Below are 26,530 nucleotides of genomic sequence, written 5' to 3' on the forward strand. Positions count from 1 at the left end.
TCTAACATTTTTATAGTCAATTATAAGAATTACATTTATTGATAACCAATAAAACTAGGCATTGTTCAAAGAAAGCATCAAATCAATTGACTCGTTTAATTATGACAATTCTGTAAAATAAAGACTCAAAAATAAATACAATTTGCAGGATTTCCCCCATGTCTTTTGTGTTCTTCCAAGTAGTGCTTTTCCACTAAACCATGGTTACTTTTCTAGTATAAACATAAAAATACAAGACACGTTATACTTTAAAAGATTCAGTGGTAGAATGCTCGCCTTGCATGCAGGAGACACAGGTTCGATTCCCAGACCATGCACCCAAAACATACAAACAAAAAAACCCCACACACAATTCAGATTTTTCACCAGGAGATTGTGCTGACCAAATACCTTAACCAAGGTAGCCTCTGGCTTAGGGACTGTTCAGATAGGAACCTTTTGGAGAAGTTAGGCTGATGATGTACTTGGTTGAAACTTGTTTCTTATTCATTTTGATTGACAGGATAGACATCAAAGTGGCCAGTAATTCTATTTAATAAACCAAGCTCATTTCTATAGGAATCTATAGAAAACCCCTCAGTATTTATGAATAAGCTTAGATCTTGCCATTAGTTTTGGATACTCTTATAAATTTTTTACTTTTTTGGCACCTTAATAGATAGATTACTGGTTGATAATGTGAGGGTATATCTTCTAGTACTTCCAGAAGACTGCTTATCAAAATATTACCATGTTATTTGTATGAATAGTAGGCTGTTACATTGAGGCTAATTTATATGAAGTCTAGAAAAAGTTTTCAATGTTTCTTCAGCCATTAGAATGCCTTCTAGACCAGTCAGCATAAATGCCCTATTTCCCTGGGGAGGCACAGCTATATAATGCAATTGCATGGATCTAGGTATTTTGAACTAAACTGGTAAGTTGGATCATCCGCTCCTTTGCTCCAAATTAATACTCATAACGCAACCTTCTCAACTTCATTCCCAAGTAGCCTCTCCTACAAAGGAGAGCATGAATTGATTCAACAACAGAAGAATGCTATTCTGCTTGCTAAAAGAGTTATATAGTTATCAATATACATTAATAAATGGGTATCCTAGATTACACATAAAATTTTTCTGAGTTTGGATTTTACTGAATCCTTGAAGAGCTGATTCACTCAGGTGCATAGAGAAGAAATTAGTTTCTGAACCTGCAATGCTAAGAGTACTACATCATTCCGTAGGACACTGTGTAAGCAGCCATCTCTACCTCCTCACTGTCATCTCTTTACTTTTGTAAAACCCAGCAATGAGAAAATACATTCCTTGTGGAAAAATGCTTACATAATGACCTGGTGTTCATTCCTAATCAGGTATACAAATTACAATATTAAAAATAATTCAGGGTGGGCAAAGGTGGCTCAGTGGCAGAACTCTTGCCTGCCATGCCGGAGACCTGGGTTCGATTACTGGTGCCTGCCCATGTAAAAAAAAAAATTAATAATAATAATAATAATAATAATAATAATAATAATAATCCACTCTCCTTTAGTGCTCATGGAACTTTCTCCAACAGAGATAATGTGCTGGGGCACAATATAGGTCTTTGTAAATTTAAAATGCTTGAAATTATTCAAAGCTGCTTCTCTGATTATGACAGAATAAAGCTGGAAATCAATAACCATCAAAGCAGCAGTACTGTCATAAATATATGGAGATTAAGTAATGCACTCTTAAACAATCAGTAGGTCAAAGGAAAAAGCTAGAGAAGTCAGTAAATATCTAGAGACAAATGAAAATGAGAACATAACATATCAGAACTTATGGGATACAGCAAAGGCAGTGCTGAGAAGGAAATTTATTGCCCTAAATTAAAAACCAAGAATGAGCAAAAATTGAGGACTTAATTGCTCAACTGGAAAAACTAGAGAAAGAACAGCAAACTCACCCCAAAGCCAACAGAAGAAGAGAAATAACAAAGATTAAAGCAGAAATAAATGAATTGGAGGAAAAAAACAACAGAATCAATAAAACCAAAAGTTGACTCTTTGAGAAAATCAATAAAACTAACGGACCCCCTCACTAGTCTGACAAGAAAAAAAAAAAGAGAGGATGCAAATAAAGAAAATCAGAAATGAGAGTGGGGTCGTTAGAAACAAACAAACAAAAATCTTAGATAATACTATGAACACCTATACACCAACAAGTTAGACAACTTAGTCGAAACAAATTTCTAGAAACACATAACCTACACTAACTTTAAAAGAAATAGAAGCTTTCAACAAACCAATTACAAGTAAAAAGATTCAATCAGTAGCCAAAAATCTTCCTATAAAGAAGAGCCCAGAGACAGATGGCTTTACAGGGGAATTTTATCAGACATTCCAAAAAGGACTAACACCAATCCTGCTCAAACTCTTCCAAAAACCTGAGGAAAAAGGAACACTAACTAATTCATTTTGTGAAGCTAAAATCATTCTAATACCACAACAGGGTAAAGATGTTACAAGAAAGGAAAACTACAGGCCAATCTCATTAATGAGTACAGATGCAAAACTTCTAGTAAATCAGATCCAACAACACAGTATAAGAAATATACATCAAGACCAAGTGGGATTTATACCAGGAATGCAAGGGTGGGTCAACACAAGAAAATCAATCAATGTAATACAAAACATTAACAAACTAAATGGAAAAATCACGCGATCATCACAATTAGTGCTGAAAAAGCATTCGACAAAATTCAGGATCCTTTCCTGATAAAAGTACTTCAAAAGGTAGGAACTGAAGGAAACTTCCTCAATATGATAAAGGGCACATATGAAAAACCTATCACCAGCACTGGACTCAACGAGAGAATGAAAACCTTGCCCCTAAGATCAGAAATGAGACAAGGATGCTCTCGGTCACCAATATTATTCAACATTCTGTAAGAAGTCCTAGCTAGACCAATCAGGCAGGAAAAAGAAATAAAAGGCATCTAAATCAGAAAGAAAGAAGTACAACTTTCATTATTTGCAGATGACATGGTACTATACATGGGAAATCCTGAGAAATCTGCAACAAAGCTTCTTGAGCTAATAAACAAATTCAGCAAAGTGACAGGATACAAAAACAATGTGTAAAAATCTGTAATGTTTCTGTACAAACCAATGACCTGAGGACACAATTAAGGAAAAAATTCCATTCAAAATAGCAACTTAAAGAATCAAGTATCGAGGAATAACAAGGGATGTCAAGGAGCAGTACATGGAAAACTACAACACATTGCCAAAATAAATGAAAGAAAATCTAAATAGGTGAAAAGACATTCCCTACCTTAAGATGAAATATAGTTAAGATGCTAATTCTACCCAAACTGATCTACAGATTCAACACGATACCAATTAAAATTCCAACGTACTTTTAAAAATTAATTTAAATATTTTTTTAAAATATCAAAAAACACCAAACAAACGCAAACATTCTTAACTTTTGATCATTCTGTTCTACATATTTAATCAGTAATGCACAATATCATCACAAAGTTGCATATTCATCATCATGATCATTTCTTGGAACATTTGCATCTATTCAGAAAAAAGAAATAAAAAACACCAAAAAAAAATTCACCCATACCTTATCTCTTACCCCTCCCCTTCACTGATCACTAGTATTTCAAACTAAATTTATTTTAACATTTGTTCCCCCATTATTTATTTTTATTACATGTTTTATTTGTCTGTTGATAAGGTAGATAAAAGGAGCATCAGACACAAGGTTTTCACAATCACACAGTCATACTGTGAAAGCTATTATCATTATAAAATCTTCTTCAAGAAACATGGCTACTGGAACACAGCTCTACAGTTTCAGGCAGTTCCCTCCAGTCTCTCCATTACATCTTGACTATCAAGGTGATATCTATTTAACACGTAAGAATAACCTCCAGGATAACCTCTCGACTCTGTTTGGGATCTCTCAGCCATTGACACTTTCTTTTGTCTCATTTCACTTTTCCCCTTTTTGGTCGAGAAGGTTCCAACAACCTACTTTTAAGACTTTGAAAAGCTAGTTATCATATTCATTTGGAATGGAAAGAGGCCTCAAACAGCTAAAAATATCCTAAAAAAGGAAGAACAAAGTGGGAGGACTAATATTTCTGTTTTTAAAGATCAAAACAAAGCTGCAGTAGTCAAAACTAAAAAGTACTGGCACAAAGACAGAAGTAAGGGCCAATGGAATCGAACTGAGAATGTGGAGACAGACTGTACATAGACCAAATTTATGGTCAACTGATCTTCAACAAGTTCCCCAAATCTACTGAACTGGGACTGGATAGTCTTTTCAATAAATGGGCAAGGGGGAACTGGCTATCAATAGCCAAAAAAATGAAAGTGGACCCCCACCTTATACCCTACACCAAAAATTATCTCAAAGTGGATCAAAGACCTAAATATAAGAACCAGTACCAAAAAACTCCTAGAAGAAAATAAAGACAAACATCTTCAAGACCTAGTAAGAAGGAGGTAATGTCCTAAACTTTATACCCAAAGCACAAGCAACAAAAGAAAAAAATAAATAAATGGGAACGGAACGCCTCAAAATCAAATGCTTTTGTGCCTCAAAGGGCTCTGTCAAAATGAAGAGGCAGCTAACTTAATGGGAAAAAATATTTGGAAACCACGTATCAGATAAAAGCTTGATACCCTGTATACAATGAGAAATCATATAACACAACAACAAAAGAACAAACAACCAAATTATAAAATGGGCTAAAGATATGAATTGGCATTTTTCTGAAGAGTAATGGCTAAACCACACATGAAGAGATTGACAATTCCTTAGAAAACTACATATAGAGTTGCCCTATGACCCAGCATTACCAGTACTTGGTATATACTCAGAAGAACTGAAAGTAGTGACACAAAAAGCCATTTGCATACCAATGTTCATAATGGCAGTATTCCAATTGCCAATAGATGGAAACAATCCAAGTGCCCATCCATAGAAGAGTGGATAAACAAAATACTGTGTGTGTGTGTGTGTGTGTGTGTGTGTGTGTATATGACAGAATATTATGCAACAGTAAAACAATTGAGGTACTGAAGCACTTGACAACATGGATGAACTTTGAGGACATAATGCTGAGTTAAAAAAGGATAGATACTGTATGATTTTGTTATTATGGCTTTGGTAAAGGTAAACTCAAAGGCTTATAATATAGAATATAGGGGACCTAGAAATACAAACAAGCTAGAGACGGGTGAATCGGTTAGCTAAAGAAGTTAAACTGAAATGTAAGGAATGGATAGAAATGAAGGCAGTTCATTAGTGGGTCTATAAGTAATACTGCTATATTGAAGGTGAGCAGGATTGAAAAGGGTTGTATGGAGCCATGTATCTCATCAATTAACACTACAAATGTAAATAAGTTCTTGCATCAACTACTTCAAAGGTATGTATGTATCTTGTACCAAGAGTCAGTAATACAGGGGTATAAGGGAAAACTATTCTTGCATACTATGGTCTACTTTTAAGAGGAAGACACTAACAGTGCCACAGCAATCTCAGGCATAAATAATTGTGGGGGGAAGGTTTGGATTTCTATTTGGTGAAAGTGTGCTTATCAGTTATTTTTCTTTTTGAGCAGTGAAAATGGTCTAAAATTGAGAGTGTTGATGACTGTACCACTTAGTGAGGATAACGTGAGACATGGATTGTTGACTTTGGACATTAAACATGATGCTCAATGGATGGAAGTGGTTGAAAATACATTGGCAGAATGGTGAAATGTGGTGTATACATGTGATGGGATACTGTGTGGCTATAGAAAGAAACGAAGTCATGAGGAATGTAAAACGAGCTGAATGAACCTTGGGGAAATTAAGTTGTGCAAAATAAGCCAGAAACAAAAGGACAAATATTGTACAGTCTCTTTTAGAAAATACTTATAAGAAAATTGGGGCCCAGATTGTAAGCACTTGTAGTAGTCAAATTTAGTCCAGAGATGTGAATGCTGTATCTAGATTTTGAGAGGCTGTGCTATATATGTATAACCTGGTTTCCCTCTAGAACTTTGGCTACCTGCGTGACACCTAAGACTCAGAGATGAAGTTCTGCAGCTCTGAAAGAAAGCACTGTTATATACAATTGTTGAAAAAAATCAAACAAGAGATCAGGCTTCAACTGAAGATAAGAATAAAGTCCACTGGGTTTGGACTAAGGTAAACCAGAAAACAGGGGTAAGAATTATATTGTATTTTAGAACTACATCTACTACATGAGGCCAAAGAAAGAGAGGTTTATTTCATCCAAAACTTAAATTTTCTGTAGCACATAATCTAACTCAACCTGTCTGGAAAGCTCATTTAAACAACCCAAACACATGGAGTCCAGAATAGGAATGAGGGCTTGTCATTCTGTATAGCTTAACGTAACACCTAGATATATCCCAGAGTATGTTGGGCAGATAATAAAAATATTGACAAAGTCCCTTGAGGGATGGGAGAGAAAATATGTAACCATTAAGTTTTACCACTAGGGAACCCCTGATACTGTCTCAAACCTTAGGGACTCCCAAGTCAATAGGCTAAGCCCTTGATCTTGAGGCTTTCTCTTCTGAAGCTTATTTCTGTAGCAGAGAAGCTAATTGTACCTATAGCTATGCCTAACAGTTAGTTCCAGAAACCTCTTTGTTACTTAGATACGGCCTCTTTCTCTCTAAGCCCAATTCTGCAAGTAAAATCACTACCATCCCCCCTACATGGGACATGACATTCAGGGGTGAAAGTCTCCCTGGCAATGTGACATGACTCCTAGAGATGAGCCTGGCCTTGGCCCTTGGGATGAACAATGCCTTCCTAACCAAAAGGGGAAAAGAAATGTAAGAAAATAAGGTATCAGTGGCTATGAGAGATCAAGTAGAGTCAACAGGCTATTCTGGAGGCTACTCTTGGGCAAGCTTCAGCTAGATAATGCTAATTACCACAATTTGTCAAACTCCAACCAAACCCATTCCTATTAACTGTAAAGAACACCTAGGGCTCTATCTGAAATTCAACTAAGTTTAACACATTAAGATTACTTTCTAGAAACCTGCAACCTCCAGATGGGTTCCGAGGCCAGATAAGTCCTGAAACCCAGAACATCAATTAGTTCCTCTCCAAGAACATCAATTAGTTCCATCCCCCTATTGACACTGCTTTCCAACATGGAAAAGTTAGAATGGGCATAGCCTAAATACCCCAAAAGATTAAGAGAAGATCAAAGTAGAAGGAGGAGTTATATCAAAGAAGACAGGATTTAACAAATGAGTATAACTGCTGAATCATTATACTGATATTTCTTTTAGTCTCCAGTGTTTTGGAAAAGCTAGAAGGAAAAACCTAAAATATATAGAGCCATTTCAAACTCTGAAATCTGTTCTATAACTACTTGTTACATTGTACCTTGAAATCTATTGTTTTGTATATATGGTATATTGCCCAATAAAATATGTTTTAAATACATATATATATAATTCAATTTCAAAATCTGCCTAAATCAAGAGTTTAGACTACATGAGAAACTCAGACTTCTACATGATCATTAGTAATATATCTTGGAATTTTAAAAACATATTATAAAACATTATTTTTAGACTAACTAAAACAAAAAATAAAAGAAAATAATTTACTCACAATCTAGCACAAATCAAAGCACAAACTGTTTTTGTAAGCAAAATTTTAGGGGAACATAGCAATGCCTGTTAATACCTTTTTAAATAAAATCTTACTAACAAAATCATTAATTTTCTGATATTAGCCAACTTCCCCTAAAGAGTAATGAAGAGTTATACTAATGCAATATTATCAGTATGAATACAATTGTATCAGTGAGTCTTTTCATATTGTCTAAAATAGTCTTATAAGCTACTACTAGAGAATGAGAATTTACTTTTGAATATGACAGAAATTAAGAGATTGACTTACCGAATTTGTACCTAACAGGTTTTTCTGAAGCTGTTCAATCCTCTCTGTTTGCTTTTTGATTTTAACTTTTAACTTGGTGTTTTCAATTTCAAGCCTAAAATGTATATTTGAAATAATCATTCTCACACTATATTAAAAAAATACTACACAATTTCTGAACAAACACCTGAAGGTATAATTACATAAATTCTTAAAAATTTAAGAAAAATTTAAGGTGGTCTGGCAACTGTGCCATATTTCTAGCTGTGATTTGTGTAACAGGGATAATGCACAAAAATTCTGCATTTCAAAAGACTTCAAAGCTGAAAATTTTCCTTGGCTTCACAGAGATGTGTTTACTGTCAAAAATGGATATAATTCTCATAACATTATGCTTATTGCTCTATAAATATTCAAGTTATTTTCTGTGCTCATTTAAATCATACTTTTGTATGTGATCTTGCGTCCTCTCAGCACATCGTACTGCCTCTGTGTGTCGATCCTGTGCTTCTTGTAACTGAAACAATATATAAAATACTTTATTGAAAATCTAGCACAAATCAACCCACCAACCGTTGGTGTTTTTCTAACTGTTAGAAAACTGTTTTTTTTAAGTTTTTCTTAGTAACATTTTATGGGACCACAGCCATGCCTGTTAATTTGTATATTATTTCTGACTACTCTCATGCTATGGCAGAGATATACAGTTGAGACAGGGATCTTATGACCCATAAAGCCTGAAATATTTACTATCTGACCCTCTCCAGAAAAATTTACCCATCACAGTTCCGGTACTAAAAGATGATATTATTCTTCTTTTAAGATATATTTTATTAACTAAATACTTGAATTCACAGAGCAGTAGAATGGGGAAAGATAGGAAGTTACATTATTAAGCATTTATGTTTCTGTATTACAAGCACCACCATATTGATTATAATTTTAAATATCAACATATATGAAAGACCATGGCTATGATTATAAAAGTTAGCATGCTACTTTAGGTGACAGACAGATGATTCACGGAATAGTCTGAGGCAGAAGTCAGACTGCTAGTGTTTAAACAGGACACAGATTTCCTGGGTCTAAATCCCAGCTCCACCAGTTACCAGCTGTGTGTTTAAGCCAATTACTTAAACCCTCTGTGTCTGAGTTTCTTCATTTGTAAAATGGAGATAATAATAGTATCTACCTCATTGGGATACTGGGAAGATTAAATTAAGGAATATATGTAAAAAAGTATTTCGATGAGTCCCTAGCAGAGTAAGCTATATATCAGTGTTTGCTAGTAGCACTGTTACTGTTGATGTATATTATGTTCTCATAAGAGTTGGTATTTTACTTAGGTGGTCTGCCAATGGAAATGTTATCCCATACATGTTACTGTTAATCATTTTCATGCCATCTAAGTGGCATCAAATAGGGGGCATGAGGCCAAGAGAAAGTCTTCAGTACTTCACAGAACTTTCACAAATCCCACTAGCCAACAGTACCTTTTCCTCTTATAATCATTAATAAGTTACACTCTCTCTGTATGACTAAAGTGGGTAATGGTTATGGGTTACAATGCAAGTAACATCTCCTAGAATTGAGCTTTTGTGTATAACATGACCATCAGTGGCAGGCTCAAGCAACCGACTAGAATTATAAAATTAAGGTTTCCAATCAATTCATTCCCAGCAACTATATACGTTGGGCTGCTTTAGCAAGTACTCTGCTGAGCAGATTGAAGTTATATATTGTATCAGGTAAGATAAGTCAGTTTCCAGAGCTTACAGTTGCTACAGTACTATAAATGTGTAAATCCCAGTTCTGAATGCATACTGAAGGAAGTCAAATTTGGAATGTTTTTTTCATAGTGATACCCACAAAAAAAGATATACATTTGGTTGAACAATTTTCTTCTATTAGATCAAATGTTCTCAATTTTATATTTAATTGCTTAAATTATTGCCTAGGATAAAGAGAATAAAAAGTTAATAATGTCAGTATCTCAAAGATAGTCTATAAAATTTAAAAGGTAAATTCATAAATGTAGTGACAAGTCAAAATGAACAAATATGTAATTTGTGACAAAAACTACATAAAGGACAGGCAAGGCAAGATGGTGGCATAATGAGGTGCAGAATTTAGTTCATTCTCCAGAGCAGTTAGTAAATACCCAAGAACTCTATGGAACTACTGCTGGGGAGAGGGACATCGGTGACCAGACACACAACACACATCAGTCTAGAACGGGTGGAATGGCTGAGATCCCACACAGGACAGTGGGAGGCCAGAGCCCCTTCCACATAGGCAAGGAAGGCTGATTCCCCAGGGGGAAAGGAAACAGACATTACTAGCAGCAAGAATTACTCAACCAAGCTTCAATTGTGGAATTAATTAACAAATTCTGACTACTGAAAACAGGTCCTGAGCACAAACAACCTGGAGTAAGCACTAAAGGAACCAGGAGTTTTTGGCCCAGCAGAGAGGGGGCAGGGCCGAAAGAAAACAACAACAACAAAAGCTTTTTGAGTGGGACAGCACAAAACACTGGAAAAGGGCTGGACCCCAAAAAAGGGGGCACACAGGGCTGTACACCAACTCCAATTCTTGATTAACAGTGGGGGCCCAGCTCTGAAAAGGCTTTTTTAAAACTTTTTAACAGCTCATTAGATAAAACTGCAAGCACACTTCCGGGCTGGGGTACTTGTTTGGACTGGAGAAGGGAGGCAGCGAGCGAAGCTGGAAAACAGAATCACCCAAGCCAGCCGTCTACCTCAGCCTCCGTCACAACCATATACCCTCGGCAGGGACACACCACATCACTTTACGCTGGTGGGAAGCCACGGGCAGACAAGGATCACATGCTGGGCAGGACAGGAAAAGCACAAAGTCTAGAGGTTTCATAGGAAAATCTGATGACCTGTTGAGAGAGAGAGAGAGAGAGGCCACCCCTGAGGGCTTAGAGAGAGAGGTCACATCTAAGCAACAGAAGAGGTTCTCTAGGGGTGACTCTTACGCATAATTATAACTAGGCTTAGCTTCTCCTTTACAGGAATAAGTTTCATAGGGGCAAACCCAAGATTGAGGGCTCAGCCTATTGATTTGGCTTGATAACTGGATTTTATACAGTCATCTTTAAGTATCAAGAATGCTAAATTTAAGATCCATGGTAACCACAATGAAAACATCAGAGAATATGAAAATTCACTGAGACAGAAAGTAGAGTACAGATTAAGAGAGGTGGGAACAGGGACAATGGAGAGAAGATGCAACATGAACGTAGGGTTTGTTTGGGGTGAAGGGAGAGTTCTAGTAAGGATGGTGGTGAGTGAACCACAACACCGTGGATGTGATTAATCCCAATGAATGGTAGGCCTGGTAGGGGCTGGAACGGGAAGATCTGTGTTGTACATATGTTGCTGCAAAAAAAGAGAAAGAGAAACTAAAGAGATAATTACAATTAAATGCAGTACATGATTTTGGAAGGGATCTAAAACTGGAGAAGAGCCTTAAAAGGACATTTCTGGAACATTTAAAAATATTGGAAAATACAATGTAAGTGAATATACTTGTTCACAAAAAATGCACATGGAAGTGTTATGTGTTTAAGGAGTATGATATATATACCCTGCTCTCAAATGTTTAGATGACAGATAGATAGACAGACAGACAGACAAACGGTTAAATAGACTGATACGACAAAAGGGGCAAAATGTTAAAATTGGTGGTTCTGGGTATCTGGCAGGGGGGCATGCTGGAGTTCTGTGTATTGGGTTTGTATTATTTTCACAACTGTCCTATAAGTTTGAAATTATTTCAAAACTAAAAGTTAAAGAAAAAAAGTTCTGCACAAAGTAGATGACAAGTACTGAAGAGAGTAAGGTTAATGAGAGAATAGTCAGGGAAGCTTCATAGAAGAGGGGAGATTGTGAGACAGGTCTGAATAAATGTAGGATTAGGCTAGATGAATTGAAACTGAAAAGACAGAAAGGACAGTACACTCAGCCCAGTTAACTCAGATGATAAAATCCAGTGGCAGATGAGGCCAGCAGGCCCAATGCTGTTGACAATCCTCTAGCTCCCTAGGAGAAAACCACAGCAATAGCAGCCCAGTTAGAAACAGTTCAGTTCATAGTCAGGCCTAACTAGGGAATCTGAGCAGGAGTGAAAGGCATTTGATTAGCCTGGTCTGTGTCACTCCCCGGAGCTTGACGCTTTTCAGTAGCTTCCCAGGGCAGTTCAAGGTCCTGTGTGGAGCATTCAAGCTTCTTCAACCCTGTCTTATCTCACAACCTCCTACCATTCAGCTGTATGCAGCTCTGTGACACATGTCTTTGTCCCAGTTGGTTTGAATTTGTAGGATACTCATGCCCTTATCAATCCTGTTCTTTTGCCTAGCTGATTTTGAATCATCTTTTGCATTTTTTCTTCAGTGCCACCTCCTCCAGGAAGCTTTCTTTACCTCTTGCAAGCTCCCAAGTTGCCTACAATAAATCTTAGTACAATTGCCTTGCTAAAAACAAAAAATCCCAGTGGCAGGGAAATAAAACATGTGTCCATGAATGTCCTAGCAGCATTATTCATGACAGCCAAAAAGTGGAAATGACCAAAATGTCCATCAGATAAATGGATGAACAAAATAAATTCCGTTGATGGATCGATGCAATAGATATCACTTAGCAATAAAAAGGAATGAAATATTGAGACATGCTACAAAATAAATGAAACTTGAAAACATTATGCTAAGTGAAAGAAACCAGACACAAAAGACCACATACTATCTGATTCCATTTACATGAAATGTCCTGAATAGGCAAATCCATAGAGACTCAATAAAGTTATTGAAAAATCAAATCCTGAGATCCAGAAAATTATCTTAATTCTATATTTTGAGCATATATATATTATATATGATCTGAATATTTCTATGCTTTTACAATATATCTAAAATGAAAGAAAAATAAAATGTCTAACTTTGGTTTGTAAAACCACCTAACTACATTTTTGCAAAATAGTATAATGGCTTTTCTGGGGCAAGTTATGCTGAAATCCACTATATAAATATATAGATTATATATCTTCTTGAACATTCCATTAAACACTATCCTCTGACTTAATCTGGCTTGCCTCACCATAGCAAAAGAGGTATCAATAAAAAAATACTGTTTAGTAGAAAAAAGTCTTTCAACTTTCTTGAGGAATGCTGCATAATTCTCAATTTTCCTAAGAATAAATATCACACTGTATAGTACAAATATTAGAATGGAATTCAGAGTTGTAGAAATGAGTGTATTACAAAGATGATAAAATTGTAATTAAATTAATTATAATGAAAATACAAAAGAAAACTTCCCACTGAAATTGGTATCCTAAAACTCTTTATAATATTTAACTAGCTTTAGATTAACTGTTGATAAATTAAATTTTATACATACCTGACATCTAATTTGACTTAATTTCTTCTTTAAATCCCGCATCTCATCTTCTAAATTAATGCGATAACGTGATGTAACCTCCAGTGAAGCCTCTGACATGGGCTGCTTTTTTAGGGTATCAACCAATTCTTGTTGAAGTTGTCTCACAACTACCTGATGAGATATTTTTGTTACTATTTTAGAAATCACTTTATTATTATATTACATTCATCATATATAATTCTAAGATTTAGTCTTTGAACAGTATCACCAAGAACATCAATTTACCTTCTTTTCTTCATAGGTATGCATTTCTGGCTATCGCTGAATTCAGTTAAGGACAGGGAAAGTGTTATCCCTCTGCCTAATCAGCATTATGTTTATTAGACAACAGATTCAGCCCTACTATCCACCTTTCTTCCATTCTTCCTCCCCCTTCACCTGATGAATTTGCAAAATTTAACAAGAAACCTACTGATCTCAAAAAGAAATGGGTATGTGGATGGGTATGTGGATGGGTCTGGGTTGGTAAATTCTACACTTATTCTCTCTTTTTATATCAGAGGTCCAAATGAACTTTAGAATTCCTCACATATTCAATCCTTTGCTCAAGTCCTTCCAATAGATTCCTATCTCAGAATAAGAGAAAGGTCTATACAATAGCCTTACTTAGTAACCTGGCCTCCACCTCCCTCCCAGACCTCAGGTACTGAGATTCTCCCCAACCCATTCCACTCCCGCTACACTGGAAATCCAAACACCTAACATTCATGTGAAAAGAGGACTCCAATGCCAATATAACAAATCACAGATGGTTACACTTATCTCTGTATCGGGCAAACTTATGCTCGAATGAATGCATTTGAGCCTTGACATGAAAAGTAATTACCAGCAAATTATTTGTAAAAATGTTCAAAGTAAATTATAAACATGAGTAGGAACATTTGATCAAATAAGGTTTTGCTAAAATTCACATTTGCTCCAAATTATGATTTAATGAAAAGCAGGTGCTTTAATGAATTGAGAAGTCTTAAGAATACATAATTGGGACTGAAAGGTTTCTAGATTTAATTCAAATTGGCATGAGAAAAATAAATTACACCAAGTAAAAACGTATAAAAAGCTACTGAAGGAAAATTATTGTGAGATGCAGCATCTATACTTCAGTTCATCTTGGAAACCAAAAATTAACTGTCAACAAATTGACACTTAATTGAATCTTAATTTCAAAATATTCATGTTGAGTATGAACTTTTCCTTTTATCTGCCTCAGCACATTCTCTTTTTTTGTATGATGTATGGCGGCATCATATTTCATTATTTTTGCACATGAGTATCCTGTTATTACAACACCATTTGTTGAATTTTTGTTTGTTTGTTTTGTTTGTGTGTTTGCTTTTTGGGAAGTACACGGATGGAGAATTGAACCTGGATTTCCCACATGGTAGGTGAGAATTCTACCACTGAACTATTCATGCACTTAAAAAGTGGTGACAAAGACACTGAAATTATCTCTGCAGCATAAAACTTAATTATTAATACTAGTATATATCTATTAACAATTTATAATTCAACCTCTTAAAATGTCATAGCTTTACCCCTATCCCACCCCCCTCCCCGCACATCCCTGCCCCATACCCCCACCCCAGGCATGCATGCAAGTCTGTCCCAGCTGGATCCACCTCTCCCACTCAAGGGCACAGTCGCGTTGCAATCCACCCTTCCCGAGGCCCGCATACCGGGGTCTAGACTCTCAACCTCCCCTTTCCTGCCACCTGCAGGCAGTCACCTGTACATCTGGGCTGTAGGTGCTCACCTTCATACCCGGGCCAAACTCACACCCAGCCCATATAGTCTCTCAACACCACCTGGGCACCCGAGCTCTGTGCGTGCGCACATCAGCATCCAGCCCCCAAAGCACGTGCACAAGCACGTGCCCACTCACTCCACACCCCTTCAGCCTGGGTAGGCGCTGACCTGGGCATCCAGGTCAAAACCACCCCCAGACCATGCAGGTCCAATCCTACCCAGCTGCCCCTTAGCTTTGCCCACGCACACACCACCGCACTGCCTCCACATCCTCGCACCGGCACAGCTACATCCTCCCTGCTGGGCATGCACATATCTGTGCACTGACCTCTAGACCCCTGTGTCATATACATGGACACCCTTGCCCCACCCCACAGCACAAGTGCCCACACCTGGCAGTTGATCTCATGTGCATCTGTGCCAAACCGTCTCTGCCATGCACAAACTGACAACCCTACCCCATCCCACCCCCACAGCTGCGGACCTGCACCAGGGCCCACCCACCGGTCATCACCCCCACTCCCACACATGGCCCCCAAATCTATGGTCAACTGATCTTCAACAAGGCCCCCCAATCCACTAAACTGGGACAAAATAGATTTTTCAATAAATAGGCATAGGAGTACTGGATATCAATAGCCAGAAGAATAAAAGCGGACTCTTACCTTACACCCTACACAAAAACTAACTCAAACTGGATCAAACACCTAAATAAAAGCTTCTATAAAGCTTCTAGAATAAAATGTAGGGAAACATCTTCAAGACTTTGTAATAGGAGGTAGCTTCCTAAACTTTACACCCAGAGCACAAGCAACAAAAGAAAAAATAGGTAAATGGGAACTCCTCAAAATCAAATGCTTTTGTGCCTCAAAAGACTTTGCCAAAAAAAGTGAAGAGGCAGCCAACTCAATGGGAGAAATTTGGAAATCAAACATTGAATAAAGGTTTGATATTCTGAGTACATAAAAAAATCATACACCTCAACCAGAAAAGAACAAGCAACCCAATTATAAAATGGGCTAAAGATATGAATAGACATGTTTCTGAAGAACAAACACAAATAGCTAAAAAGCACGTGAAGAGATGTTCATCCTCATTAGCTATAAGAGGAATGCAGATCAAGACTACAATGAGATCCCACCTCACACCCATAAGAATGGATGCTGTTAAACAAACAGAAAACTACAAACGTTGGAGAGGATGTGGAGAAATCGGGATACTTACGCACTTCTTGTCGGGAAGGTATAATGGTACACAGCTATGGAAGACAGTCTGGTGGCTCCTCAGAAAACTAAATGTTGAGTCCATCTATTGCCCAGCAATACCACTACTCGGTATATACCCAGAAGAGCTGAAAGCAGTGACACAAACAAACACTTGCAGATCAATGTTCATAGCAGCACTATTGACACTCACCAAAAGATGGAAACAACCCAAGTGCCCATCAACAGATGAAGGATTAATAAGATACGGTATATTTATATGATGGACTATTATGCAGCAATAAGATGAAATGATGTCCTGAACCACATGACAAGATGTGGTTTGAGGACATAATGCTGAGTGAAATAATTCAGACACAAAAGGATACTGCATGATTCTACTTTTAAGACCATGGCAAAGGTAAAATCAGAGGCTTACAATACAGAATATAGGGAACCTAGAGATACAAAGAAGCTTGAAATAGGTGAACAGTTAGCTAATGAAGTTGAACTTAATTATAAGGGAATAGATAGAAGTGAAGGCAGTTCACTAGTGGGTCTACAAGTAATATTACCATATTGAAGGTAAACATGATTGAAAGGAGTTTTATAGACTCATATGTCCCAGCAATTACCACTAGAAATATAAATAAGTTCTTGCATTAACTACTGCAAAGATATGAATCTTGTATAAAGAGTGTATAATTTCAGGGTGTGAACTACTGCAAAAGTATGACTGTTATACAAAGAGTGTATAATTTCAGGGTACATGGGGGAAAATGTTATTGCATGCTATGGGCTATGTTTAATAGGAAAACATCAATAGTACTGCAGCAATACCAGGGATACATAATTGGGAGCGGGACAAGAGTTAGGGGGAGGTTTAGATTTTCATTGATGAGGGTGTGCTTATTGGCTATTTTTCTCTTGGGAACAACGAAATTATTTAAAATTGAGAGTACTGATGTATTATTGACTTTGGACATTATACATGAGACCAGTAGATGGAGGTGGCTGAAAGATGCACTGGTTGAGAAGTAGACTGGTAAACGATGGTATATGCATATGATCAAACATTGCGCTGCTACAAAAAGGAAAGCAGTGAGAAGAGATGGGAAGGTGACTAAGACGGCTATTCCAGGGTATAAGTGACCTAGGAGAGTATTCTATTCCACACAGGGAGGCCCTGGTTGCAAAAGCAGGAGAACTGAGACACAGAGAACTGCAGACTGTCCAGCTGGTGCAAATGGCCTCATGTGCCCCTTTCCAAACAGAAGCCTAGAGCCCTCAGGAGTACACGGACTAGGAGACAGGGACTAGAATGTAAGCCAAGCCGGATTTCTTTAACGTGTTACCCTCACAGGCACAGCTCAATGACCTGCAACTCACCCTACATTCCACACACTGAACACCATCACTTGCCCCACCAACACTCCAACAGCCCCCGCCCCCACCCCGCGTACCCACCCCACACTCCCACCCCAAGTGGGCACAGGCGGTCGCCAGTGCATAAAGGCTACAGGCACTCACCTTCCTAACCAGGTTACACCTGTTCCCAGCCTATACAGTCATGCCCCCCTGAGTTTGTGTGTGTATACATCAGTTTACAGCTCTCCCAGATCCACCCACATGCACGGCCCCCAGTCATGCCCCTCGGCTGTGGGCAAGCGCTGACCTGCACACACCCATTCCAAGTCCACACAGATGCAACCTCAGCCCATGGCCCCTGAGTTCTCTGCACACACACAAAAGGGCCCTGCCCCCTAGACCAGCGCACACCAGCACCCTAGCCCCCAGACACACACACCTGCACAGCTACATCCTCCAGGCTTCTGGGCACCCACACATTCATTCACTGACTTCTTGACCTCAACATCACCACACTGTTGTGCCCGGTCCCATGCCCCGCATCCATCCCACAAATACAAAGCTTTAGACCACTGAAGGAAATCAACTTCCAAAGCAAACCAATCAATTTACATGCCATGAAGACAACAGAAGATCACTAAGCATATCATGATGCAGACAGATATAGCCCAGCTTAATGACCAAATTAAAACACCAGAGGAGAGACAGACTTTGGAATAACTAATCAAAGATGTTCATATAACTACTAAATAAAATAAATAGGATGGCTACCGATATAGGGAGGTCGAGGAGACGCTAGAAAAACATAGAGGAATCTGAAAGAATAAAAAGAAAAGTAGCAGATATCACAGAGATTTAAGATGCTGTAGATCAAATAAAAAATATACTCTAGACATACAACAGCACATCTGAAGAGGCAGAAGAAAGAATAAGCAAACTAGAGGACAAGAAATTGATTTTAAACACTTAAAACAGCAAATGGCAAAAAAGATGGAAAACTATGAATTGTATCTCAGGGAAATGATGGACAAAACAAAGCACACAAATAAAAGAATTGCTGGTGTTCCAGAAGGAGAAAAGAGCAGTAAAGGACTAGGAAGGTTACTTAAAGATATAATGGGGGAAAAAATAAGAAAAAGAAAATTAAAAAAAGATATAACAGGAGAAAACTTCCCAACCCTTATAAAGGACATAAACACGTAAATCAGAGAAGCTCCACGAACTCCAAATGGAATAAATCAAAACAGTCCTTCCCCAAGACACATACTAACCAGTCTGTCAAATGTTGAAAAGAAGCAGAAAATTGTGAAAGTGGCAAGAGAAAAACAATCTACTACATACAAGGGAAACCACATAAGACTGAGTTCAGACTACTTAATGGGCACTATGGAGGTGAGAAGGCAGTGGTATGATATGTGTAAGATCCTGAAAGAGGAAGACTTCCAGCTGAGAATTCTCCACCCAGCAAAATTGTCCCTCAAAACTGAGAGAGATTAAAATTTTCAGACAAACAAATCCTGAAAGAATTTGTCAACAAGAGACCTGCTGTACAAGAAAGACTAAAGGGAGTTCTGCCAATAGAGAGAAAAAAAAGGAGACAGAGGTCTGTAGGAGGGCACAGAATTGAAGAGTACCAGTAAAGGTTACTTAAAGCATAAAAAGAGAAAGAGGGAAAAGAATATATAGATCTGACAAATAAAATCCAAAGGATAAGATGACGGACTCAAGAAACACCTTTTCAGTAATAACTTTGAATGTTAACAGACTAAATTTACCATTTAAAAAGATATAGATTGGGACAAGCAATGGTGGCTCAGGGGCAGAGTTCTCGTCAGCCATGCCAGAAACTCAGGTTCAAGTCCCGGTACCTGCCCATGTAAAAAAAAAAAAAAGATATAGATTGACAGAATGGATTAAGAAATACAATAAGCTATGTGCTACTTACAAGAGACTCGTCTTAGACACAAGGATACAAACACATTGAAAGTGAAAGGACGGAAAAAGAAGCTTCATGCTATCTGTAACCAAAAGAAAGCAGGAGTAGGTAGACTAATATCTGACAAAACAGACTAATATAATGACATAATAAGAGACAAAGTAAAACATGAATCTATTAATAAAAAGGATAATTAACCAAGAAGAAATAACAACCATGTTTATTCTCCCAATCAAGGACCTCCAGAGTACACGAGATAGACACTGACAAAATGAAGGGAGGAGCAACAGATGTTTCAACAGTAATAGTAGGAGATGTCAATATGTGCAAAACTGAAGGGAACAACAGAAGTTTCAACAATAAGAGTAGTACATTTCAATACACCAACCTCCTCTACAGACAGAACAACCGGACTGAGGATCAACAAAGAAAGAGAAAAGTTAAACAATTTAATAAATGAATTAGACCTAACACACATATATAGGTCATTACACCTCAAAACACCAGGATATACATTCTTCTCTAGTTCTTATGGAACATTCTCCAGGATAGACCATATGCTGGGGCACAAAACAGGTCTTTCTAAGTTTAAAAACACTGAAATTATACAAAGCGCTGTCTCTGATCACAATGGAATGAGAATGGAAATCAATAACCACCAAAGAATGAGAACTTTCACACATATATGGAGATTAAATAACACACTCTTAAACAACCAGTGGGTCAAAGAAAAATTGCTAAAGAACATCAGTAGCTATCCGGAAATTAATGAAAACGAGACTACAACAAATTAGAACTTACAGGATATGGGAAAGGCTATGCTGATAGGGAAATTTATTGCCCTAAATGCTGATATTAAAAAACAAGAGCAGGGCGGGCCGCGGTGGCTCAGCGGGCAAAGTGCTTGCCTGCTACGCCGGAGGACCTCGGTTCGATTCCCGGCCCCAGCCCATGTAACAAAAACGGAGAAACAGAATACAATAAAAACAAGAAAATGTTTAAAAATGTTTCCCTTTCTTCCTTCCTTCCTTCCTTCTATCCTTCCTTCCTTCTCTCTGTCTTTCCTTTAAAAAAAAAAAAAAAAAAAAAACAAGAGCAAAAATTGAGCACTTAAATTCTCACCTGGAGGACCTGAGAGAGAACAGCAAAGTAACACTAAAGCAAACAGAAGAGAAATAACAAAGGGATCTATCCTGTAATTACTTGTTGAAGAGTGCTTTGAAAACTACTGCTTTTTTCTTTCTTTGTTTTGTATGTATATTATATTATATTACATCACATTATATTATCTTATACAATAAAAAAAGGTTAAAAAAAACGAATGAAGTTGTGAGGCATGCAATGATGTGAATGAATCTGTGGAACTTTTATGAGGCAAAATAAGACAGAACCAAAAGAGAAAATACAAACTGGGGCCTAAATTGTGAGCTCTTATAAAAGTTCCATTTAGTCTAGAGCGGTGACTGTTATTTCTGGATCCTGAGGGACTGTTTTATATATGTATCACCTGGTATTTAGAGATAAGAATGAAGCCAATCAGGTTGGGATTAAGGTAATTCAGAACAGAGGGGTAAGGAAGACATTGCCTGTATTTCAGAACTTCACCTACTCTTCAAGACCACAGGAAAAAGGTTTGATTTGTCCAGAACCTAAATTTACTGTTGCCCACAGTCTAACTCATCTGTCTGGATAAATGATTTAAACAATCCAAACACAGGGAGCACAGAATAAGAAGGAGAGCCTTTAATCCTGAATAGCTTAATGGAATGCCTGATACATCCCAGAGTATTTTTAAATATTTTTATTGATAAACATACATATACAAACATTCCACACATGGTGTTCGATCAGTGGTTAAAAATCACCACACAGTTGTGTAGTAATCACCACGATCATTTCTTAGAACATTTGTATCACTCCAGAGAAAGAAATTAAAAGAAGAAAAAACTGATACATACCATACCCCTAACCCCTCACTGACCACTAGTATTTCAACTTACTCAGTATGTTTTAGCCTTTGTTCCCCCTATTATTTCTTTATCCATACATTTTACTCATCTGTCCATACCCTAAAGGGACCATCAGACACAAGGTTTTCACAATCACACAGTAACACTGTGAACGTTATATCATCATACAATCATCTTCAAAAAACAAGGCTACTGGAACACAACTCTATAGTTTCAGGTCCTTCCCTTTAGCAACTCAAATATACCCTAAACTGAAAAGGGATATCTATATAATACGTATGAATAACCTCCAGGATAACCTCTCAATTCTGTTTGAAATCTCTCAGCCACTGACACTTTATTTTTTTCTTCTCATTTCTCTCTTCCCCCTTTTGGTAAAGAAGGCTTTCTCAATCCTTTGACGCCAGGTTCCAGCTCTTCCTGGGATTTCTGTTCCACTTTGTCAGGGAAATTTCCACCCCTGGTAGTCATGTTCCACACTGAGGGGGAAAGGGAGTGGGTCCACTTGCCATGTCATCTTAGAGAGAGAGGCCACATCTGAGCAACAAAACAGGTTCTCTGGGGGTGACTTTTAGGACTAATTTAAGTAGGATTAGCCTATCCCAGAGTATATTAAGCAGATAATCAAAAAGAATTGGCAAAGTCCCCTGAGGGAAGGGATAAAAAATATGGAACCATTAAACTTTACCACTGGGGAAACCTTGATGCTGTGTCAAACATTAGGTTCACCCAAATCAACAGGCCAAGCCCTTGATCTTGAGGCTTGCTCTTATGAGGCTTGTGTATGTGGTGGAGAAGTTTAGCCTGCCTATAGGTATGATGAAAAGTTATTTCCTGAGGACCTCTCTTGTTCTTCAGATGTGGCCTCTCTCTAAGCCCAACTCTACAAGTGAAACCATTGCCCTCATCCTTATATGGGACATGACATCTAGGGTTGAAAGTCTCCCTGGTGGCATGGGAGGTGACTTCCAGGGATTCTACAAAGGTTCCATGCACTAGGGTAACTTTCCAGAAACCTACAACCTTCACATGGGTCCCTAGACCAGATGAGTCCTGAAATGCAGAGGGGCCAGCCTTTCCAGAACATCAGCTAATTTCATCCCCCCATCTCATATTATCAACTGCCCCTTTTAACGTGAAAACATTAGTAATGGTCATAGCCCAAACACCCTTAAAAGTGGGAGAAAAATCAAAGGTGATGGTAGAGATATACAGAGAAGGTAGAGTTTAAGAAATAAGTATGAGAGCTGAATCATTATACCGATACTTCTTTTGGTCTCCATTGTTTTGGAAGAGCTAGAAGAAAAAACAAAAAATTGTGGATCTGTAACCCATACCCAACTTTATACTCTGGTCTATAACCACTTATTAAAATGTATTTGGAAATTTATTACTTTTTTGTATATACGTTATATTTCACAATAAAAAAAGTTAGAAAAATTCATAGGTGACACAATGTCTTTACTTAAAGTTAAATACCTTTCAAGTCTAATTTTTATTTACTGGATACAAGTTTTGTTTCTATGCGGACATAGCAAATACACTTATAGTCTGTATATTTTCATATTCAACTAGACTCAACATTTAACCATAACCAAATATAACTTTGAATTTTATTTCAAGAAGTTAAAAAATTGTTTATATTTCTTGATACTTACTTCTCTTTCTGCTTTCTCATTTTCATACTGATACATTCGTTCTTTTAAATGACTACATTCACTGGTTAATTCTTTATTTCTCTCTTCCAGCAGAAGGTTCTGTTTTTCATTTTCAGCTTTAAGCTTTTTTATGATATCCTGAAATTGACCTTGGATGTTAATTACTGTCTTGTCTTTACTGTCAGCTTTGTTGTGGGCATCATCCAGTTGCTGTCGAAGTAACATATTTTCACTTTGCAGTTGGGATAACCTTTCCTCTAAGGATTCCTGTTTTCCAATATACTTATTTACTTTACCTTGTTCACTTTGATACATGTGTTCAATCTCCTTCATTTGACTCTGTGTTTGGCTTAGGTCTCTTTGTACACGTTCTAAAGTCAGAGTTTTTTCTCTCAGAGCATCTCTTGTGTGATGGAGCTCAATTTCTAGGCTATTGAATTTACTTTCAGCTTTAGAAAGTTGTTGGGAAAGAATCTCATTGTTATCTTTTAGGTTAGACACATCAAAATTCATTTTGTCCTGCAAACGAAACCACTCATCTCTTGCTCTCTGGAAAGCAAGTTCCAGATCTCTCTTCGATGTCTGACTTTGATCATGGTCGTTTATAGCAGCAGCTAGTCTAGAACGGTATGATTCAACTTCTGTTTCCAGCCTTTCCTTGTTCTGTTTTTCATTCTCTAATTTAGAGTTTAGTATTGCATTCTCCGATGTCAGAACATTCAGCTGCCCACTATACTGAAATATTGTTTTTGCTAATGTTTCCTCATTCAGTTTTAATGTCTTTTGAAGGTCATCATTTTTTTCTTTTACAGTTTCAATGTCCTCAGAATATTTCTTATCTTTTTCCTGGTTGTGATTTTTTATTGTGTCTATTTCCAATCTTAGCATGGCAATTTCATCCTGCAACATGTGGTTTTTATGCAAAAGATCTTTTCCTTTTTCATGATTATCAGAAACCTAAGTTTTATAAAATAAAGATGACTTAGTTAGCACTCAACAAAATGACATATCATGATGTCCTCTGAAATTAAAGAATAACCGATAAGTGTATATAATAAAAGGGTTGCAACAAGTAAAAATCCAAATGGAAAAAAATTAAGTTGAATCCAAACCTCATATGTTATGCAGGATAAATTGCAAAAATTTCATAGAAAAAAATGAAACCGTGAAAGTAAAAAGAAACCAGAAGAGAATTTTTTTTTAAGAATCTCAGCATTGGAAATGTCTTTCTCTGAATTTCAACAAACCCAGACGGAGCAAAATAAAGCTCAATAAATGAGACTACATTAAGAAAAAATTAGTTTACAGCTACCCTATCTGCACAGCTTTCACTCTGCATATATTTGGTCAGACTAAAAATTTAAATACAATCCCTTCTCAAATGTACATATACAATATACAATATATTTCACATATCTATCCTATAATTTTAAGTACTTCTTTCTGAATTACCCCAAATAATATCACATTATTCTTAATCTAAATTAATTCCAAATGGGTTTACAGTTTGATATCTAACATATACAACTACTACTCATTAAGATCTTGGCTCTGCATATATTTATACAGATTAAATTTCTTAGAGTTCTTTAAGTTCTTTTTTTCTGAGGACATTCCATAGATTTCTATGTTTCTAACATTTTTATAGTCAATTATAAGAATTACATTTATTGATAACCAATAAAACTAGGCATTGTTCAAAGAAAGCATTTATATATATATACACACACACACACACAAATCAATTAACTCATTTAATTATGACAATTCTGTAAAATAAAGACTCAAAAATAAATACAATTTGCAGGATTTCCCCCATGTCTTTTGTGTTCTTCCAAGTAGTGCTTTTCCACTAAACCATGGTTACTTTTCTAGTATAAACATAAAAATACAAGACACATTATACTTTAAAAGACTAATGGTAAATAATGTAAAATTTATAGTGCTCTTCTTAGAAAAGCTAAGTTTATTTACTGCTTAATAATTTTTATTTCCTTTTCATAATGTTTGAAGGAGTAACAAATGTGAAAATAAACTAAACTATTTTACTAAGAATAAAATGTTAAAGGGTTCGATTCCCAGTGCCTGCCCATGCCAAAAAAAAAAAAAAAAGTTATGTCATTTCTATTGTTTTCAAAAAGCTCCTAGTACTAAAATAGGACCTCACTTGGAGCAAATTGTTATTTTTCTCAAGTTTGAGGAGACTGGTATTCAAAATATGGCTTGTGGCTATACTTTTCCTTACTTTATCTATGGGAGGAATTGACAAACTACCCTTTCTGTTAATAGATCAAGGGAGTGAAATCACTGCCCAAAAGAAACACATTTGTTGTTGGTAGCAACAGTTTCAAGATTATAGAAGGATTATCCATTTCTATGTAAAATATTAATACTCTCTTTGGATAGCACCATTGTGAATGGCACGACTTGACTGCTGCAGACAAATAAATCTGAATTAAGAACGTTACTTTATCAAGGGACCAAAAATGCCTCCTCCCTCCCTCCACCAAGAATATTTGGTTTAAAAATCCCCTATATTTTCCATGACTCATAGTCGGTTTTTAAAATATATACACAAACACATACACACATATTTTAAAATGTCTACAGAAAATATGCCACAGTTCTCACTCACTTTCTTTTGAGCTGTTTCTATCTCCTTCTGTTTACAAAGGTGATTAGTCAGAATTCCATCTTGGAATATTCTTCTGGCTTTCCGTTCTCGAGAAAGTTGCCTCTGGATGTCATTTCGCTCTTCTACAACCTAGACATACATTTCATTAATTTTGGGGGGCTCTTACACCATTAAAAAACAAAAGCCTAAAACCTTAATTAAGAGCAGAACCTTAAAAAAAAAGAGAGAGATCTATTAAAGAAGTCTATTAAAATTCAAGGATCTTTACACCATCTGAATTATTCAAATTTTAAGCATATATATGATAACTAAATTTGTCATAAAGCGAGAAACAGTTCTTACATCCAGATGTAGTATTGTGAAAGAAAATTTCTTTACAAAACATTCAGTCTTATACTTTCATAGCTATATTTTAACATGAAAAATGCCAAAATTAACATTTAACATTTAAAGTAACATTTAATTTAACATTTAATTAATGTTAAGTTAATTAACATTAATTTAACATTTAATGATTAAACTCAATTTAATTTACCTTCCATTCCATTATTCAGGAATTATATACTCAACACCTACTATATGACAATAATTGCAATAAAATAATAGTAAATAGTTATTTTAACCATGAATATCATAGT

At 36.6% G+C, this 26,530-nt stretch overlaps 1 protein-coding gene across 8 annotated transcripts in view; it reads right to left on the reverse strand.

Annotated features, from left to right (window-relative positions):
- The window catches only part of LOC143678023 (ankyrin repeat domain-containing protein 26-like), a 148,499-nt gene that overhangs the window by 19,487 nt on the left and 102,482 nt on the right, over positions 1–26,530 (reverse strand). For 6 of the 8 annotated variants that reach the window (XM_077154903.1, XM_077154923.1, XM_077154914.1 and 3 more), the window contains 5 exons: positions 25,893–26,021; positions 23,258–24,214; positions 13,336–13,488; positions 8,359–8,429; positions 7,934–8,027 (listed from right to left, as the gene is read on the reverse strand). In XM_077154903.1, the coding sequence (XP_077011018.1) occupies positions 7,934–8,027; positions 8,359–8,429; positions 13,336–13,488; positions 23,258–24,214; positions 25,893–26,021 (1,404 nt within the window). Of the gene's footprint in view, positions 1–7,933; positions 8,028–8,358; positions 8,430–10,673; positions 10,821–13,335; positions 13,489–23,257; positions 24,215–25,892; positions 26,022–26,530 lie in introns of those variants that run through there. The other 2 variants (XR_013173023.1, XM_077154888.1) reach the window with 2 other exon arrangements.

This window comes from Tamandua tetradactyla, chromosome 1 (genome assembly GCF_023851605.1).
Source record: "Tamandua tetradactyla isolate mTamTet1 chromosome 1, mTamTet1.pri, whole genome shotgun sequence".
Taxonomy (NCBI): Eukaryota; Metazoa; Chordata; class Mammalia; order Pilosa; family Myrmecophagidae; genus Tamandua; species Tamandua tetradactyla.